This window comes from Halyomorpha halys, unplaced genomic scaffold (genome assembly GCF_000696795.3).
Source record: "Halyomorpha halys isolate HHAL.00 unplaced genomic scaffold, Hhal_1.1 Scaffold764.1, whole genome shotgun sequence".
NCBI classification, from domain to species: domain Eukaryota; kingdom Metazoa; phylum Arthropoda; class Insecta; order Hemiptera; family Pentatomidae; genus Halyomorpha; species Halyomorpha halys.
Window position 1 is genome coordinate 247,838 of NW_027111457.1, and position 5,170 is coordinate 253,007.

The 5,170-nt window shown below is 31.9% G+C and overlaps 1 protein-coding gene across 1 annotated transcript in view; it reads left to right on the forward strand.

The window, feature by feature from the left end:
• The window catches only part of CarT (Carcinine transporter), a 24,899-nt gene that overhangs the window by 10,862 nt on the left and 8,867 nt on the right, over positions 1-5,170 (forward strand). Inside the window, exons 3-5 of the mRNA XM_014429050.1 lie at positions 236-394; positions 1,185-1,288; positions 2,654-2,808. Of these exons, the coding sequence (XP_014284536.1) occupies positions 236-394; positions 1,185-1,288; positions 2,654-2,808 (418 nt within the window). The remainder of the gene's footprint in view (positions 1-235; positions 395-1,184; positions 1,289-2,653; positions 2,809-5,170) is intronic.

Sequence of the window (5,170 nt, forward strand, 5' to 3'; positions counted from 1 at the left end):
AAAAAAATTAATAATAAATAAATAAAAAAAAAAAAATGTGAGAATTTAGAAAAACAAGAATAAAAGATATGACAAGAAAATGGGCTTCTGAAATGCAGAAAAAAGTGAATTATTGACCGCACCCGGACCATATTCCATTCATAAGTTACAACCATTTGAACCAATCTATCATGTAAGCTCGAAGTATTGAATTGTTTAGAAAGCTAACAATAGGATATCTCTTGCTTTTTTTCAGGCTGGTTATAACAACAGTTGGGAGGAGTGCATTAGATACAATGCCAACTGGAGCGAAGTGGGAGTTGTGGATCACCCAGACCCAACTTGGCCCTTAGAGTCCTGCAGCGATGGCTGGGAGTTTGAGAAGGGCCAAGATTCTTCATCTATTGTTGAAGATGTAAGAACTCTTCTAATACTAATCCTTCTTTTGATAAGTAAAATTAATTTTTGTTGTAGCGAATTTCATGAAATATCTGTTGAACCTGTTTGAAGTTGTTTCCAGGACGTATCCCATTATTTTACTAATATTAATAAGGATTAATTTCTTAAAGAATTATATGTTATATTATTTACAGAAAATTAACAATGGCAGTAGATGTTTGGTTCAACAGTTCATAGAAATCAATGTTGGAGATTGTACATCCGCTGTTGCGAATAAGCAACCCGAAATTTCAGCAAAATCTGCCCTCCCATACTCGAGATAGTCCGGGGCACAGGGAGGCCAATAGCCGATAATGCGTTTTATGGACTCTGAAATTCATAGATTAGTTGAAAAATTCGTGTTTAAATAGAGCTGGTTATTATAGCTTCCAAACGTAGTAACGGCCGGAAAGTGATAAAGGCTAGAATCTCAAGTTAATGCATTATTGATGTTATGATTTTATCTTGCGGTATCCAAAAATTAGTTAATGCAGGTAGTACCTAGTTCTTGTCGCATGTACATCTGATTTAGTTTTATTTCCAAATAAATTAAGTTTTGGTCCAAAAGGTTTTAATCGTAGTTTTTGATTTCGTATAAATCTGGATGCATTAGGAGAGGAAACAGTTAAATCCGTTTGGCTTTCCTCTATCAATCCTTTAATTGGCTAATTCATTTTCATATCAATTATCTTCAATTAAATATAAGTTGGCTATTATATTGGAGATCGAATGTCTTTAATTAACTTAAAATACTATCATTATTACAGTTCGAACTTGTCTGTGGTAAAGATATCTACCCAACTATTGGATTAGCTGGTCTGAATCTTGGTGGACCAATTGGTGTTTATATTTTTGGCACTATTAACGACAGGTAAGCATGTATTTTAATTTCAAAAATTATCTTTAGATTAGTTATTTAAATGAAAGATTATCTCTGGCAACTATTGTTGAAATTTAACGCTCAGTGAATTATTGAATCTGCTGGTCACATTCCTTGAATTCAGAACGTGAATTATATAATTTTGGATAGAAAAGAAATGGATCCATTCGGAGAGTTTAACATAATGTTGAAACTTACAAAAATTTAAAAATGTTTATACAACAAGTATTATTAATTATGTTCATATATTATTTATGGAATATTTGTGATTAATTGGAAGTGTTTAGTGCAGCCATAGATAAATGTAAAAGAGCACTAAAAAATTATATACAAATGTAATCCTGAAAATGGAATGAAGCAAATCTGAAACGTCGGTGTTATGATCAATTCAGCTTTTAATTCAAGCGTTCACAAACAAGATAGCCTTCTACTATAATTATTTTTTTTTTTCGATCGAAACATGAAATATTGACGCGATTATGGTAACGGAGACTTTAGAGTTTATTCGAAGCTATGTTGTTCTTGAGATCCAGAGATACACATCAACAATTTATATTCAGGAGGGATAAACGTTTCACCAAACAACAGAAAGTTGTTAGAAAATTAAATCATCTTTCATTTCTAGCTTCATATCCCTCAATATCAATAACTCCAATATCAATGTTGGTACCATTGAACATCTTTGGAGTATTGCCAAGATTTTGTAACAAGTCCTTTTCATATACAGTGACCAATGAAAGTATTTGAACACCACGTCTTTTAATTAAATTATGAATCTAGACAAAAAAAAAACCTATTAATTCAAAAATAAAAAGTATGTTTATAACTTAATAACTACAAATAAAATTCAAATGAAAAACTTCTTTCATAAAAAACTAAACATCAAATTTACAAAAAATAAGTCCGTTGGCATATACGTATTACCGCTTGTAAATGTCTCGGTATTGAGTGGACGAGGTTTGTAATTAAGTCCGTGTTAATTTATTCCCATTCTTGCTGTAAAAGATCCTTGAGGTAGTGTCTTCCGGTTATTTGGAGACTGTAAGGAGGGTAAGTAAGGGGACTGTGGGGGGATATGAAATTGTTGGCGAAAGTTAAATAATTAAATATGATCAATATTTTTAATTGAATTAATACTGTTTTTAACAAGTTTTAATTGAACTTTTTACTAAGAAACCTCAAACTATTTTATTATTATTTAAATTCATTATATAAAGAAAAGACAAGGTGTGCAAATACTTTCTTGGGTCATTGTATTTCTCTTACGCATCATATTTATTTATTGATATGCCATTTATTAAAAATTCAATAAATTATAAAGTCCGGACATATTTACATTCCAATAAAATTTTATAGGATGGGAAGAAGGCTGTCCTTCTTCTTGTGCTTGTTCGTTCTGATTGGAGGGAACGTACTCACGGCTTTGGCCACCGATTTCTGGACCTGGGCCGTTGCTCGCTTCATTGCTGGTTTAACGATCCCTGCTGTTTACCAGATTCCATTCATTATTTGTAAGTATCATATGATCAATCTATTCTCAATGCAACAGAACTGAATCAAATATAACCGACATCTATTTAAATGACTAGTGGTTGTTGCTGTTGTTGTCTGGGGCTTTAGGGCGTAAAACCCTGAGGTCATCAACGCCCAATGACTAGTGGTTAACATTGCATTAAGCATGAATCGCATTTTATACCTTGGCTTAAATTTCTTATTTCTGGTTTTTAAAATATTGCTCGATTTAACTACCTTAAAGTCTCCTCTTTCCGTTTTAAGGTAATGTTTCAAAAGTGATATAGGACTGTTGCTCTCCAGGGGTTTTAGGAGGGCGGGTCCGGCGGGAAAGGACTGTTTTTTTTTGTGTTATGATCTCCTCTCGTGAGATCGTGACTGTCGTACATCGATCAACCTACTCGATATAATTGTGTGTTTAAAAAGTTAGATTAAGGCTACCATGGAGGGCGGGAGTGGAAAGTTCCATGCCGTTTCGATATATTAGTGCCGTCCACACCCGATCGAAACTTGAGCCTCTTCTGAAAATATTAGGTCGGTGCATATGAAATGTCGGATTTTTTTTACATGCAGATATTTCTCTTCCTGTTTTCGTTATGCTATGGCTTAACCTCGTTTATAGCCGTACTATCCATCGTCAGAGTTACATTTTAACAAAGGTAATTTTCTCATAATTTAAATTCTTCAGAATTCTAATTCAAGTATAAGTGTTCCATTTTGTTATTTGTTTGAATTTTGTACCGACACTCGTGTAATGTTTTTAAATGAATATAAACTTGGTAATAATGCTGCAAAAGCTGCACGCAATATAAACCAGGCGTTTAGGGAGAATACTGTTAAAGATCGAAAAGTGCAACGTTGGTTTGAAAAATTTCTGTCTGGTGATTTTTTACTACAAAACGAACCGCGAGGAAGACCCAAAACGAACGTGACGGCCGCATACATTGCATAGAACCATTGCAAAATTATATGAATTGAAATAAGAAGTTTTGCATCACCCTGCCTATTCACCAGATCTCTCGCCAACCGACTTTTATTTCTTTAAACATTTGGGTCTGTTTTTACGGGTTTAACAGTATAAAAATCAAGACAGCCTGAAAAATTCGAAATCGTAATTCATTGATTCTGGAGATCAGAATTTTTTTAAGACAGGCATCTATGCTTCAAAGTCCCGCTGGGAAAAGTGTATTCAAGCAAATGGAACATATTTTCATTAAATAAAGAACTTGTGAAAAAAGATGTGGTTTGTGTTGTGATCTGACTGGGAATCTATAACAAATATTTAATATACATTATACAGCTAAGTTTTAAAACATAGAAATAGTTATTTAACTTTAATATTTTCGGTTTAAAATAAAAATAAAAAATTTAAGTTTTTAAAATAAAAGGAATAATTTAAAAATAAAAAGCCTTTTTGAGCCTATAATTTTTACTGTATAAAATTGAAGCTCTAATAAAATTGTACTCCTGAGATGGCTTTTATGTAGTGTTAATTGGTTCTTTTTATTTTTTGTTACTAATGTTCATCATCACTTCTTTTTCTTTTGACGAGCAATAAATTTGTTGTAAAGTTGAATCGGATTTGTGAAAATTATATGGGTGATCCTCAAAATAAAATTTCAATTGTATTGTACTTCAAATGAATGAATGTAGCATCGATTATTTATTTATTTTATTGCGTTGTTTCCATCAATGATTATGGTATCCATTGACTATCATTGCTTCTGATGAAAAAAATGTTAGGATTGGCCGTGTGCAATAAATAGAAGGAAGATGGTCCGGGTGCGGCCAAAAAAAAATCTCAAATAGTTAATATTTAATGTAAGTCAATATTTTGCTCCACATTGCAGGGCTTCATACTACAAATTAAAGCTAGTTTAATGAGCTATAAAGTAGTTTATGATGTTTATCTTCGTAGGAGTAATAGTTCACATGCAATTTGCTAAAATAAATTGATTTATAGTTGTTCGGACAAATTTTCATTTCTCAAATTTATATTCATCTTCATCCTACGAAGATAAGGGTCATAAACTACTTTATAGTAAGTTAAATTTTCTTTGTTTTGAGTGTTGGCAGACATATGTACGTCTTATGGATCTAGAGATATATTTTTTCAAAAATCCAGCATTTTATACGAACAACTAGAAATTAACATTTTGTGAGTTTACTTTGTCAATATCATAAAAACTACTACTCCTACAAAGATAAACATAATTAACTATTTTGTACTAAATTTAACTAGCTTTAATTGGAGCGCTGGCAGACATCAGTACGTCCAATGGTTTCTGAAATAAAGTTTTTCATAAATCAAATTTATTGTCCGAACAACTATAAATCAATTTATTTTAGCAAATATCATGA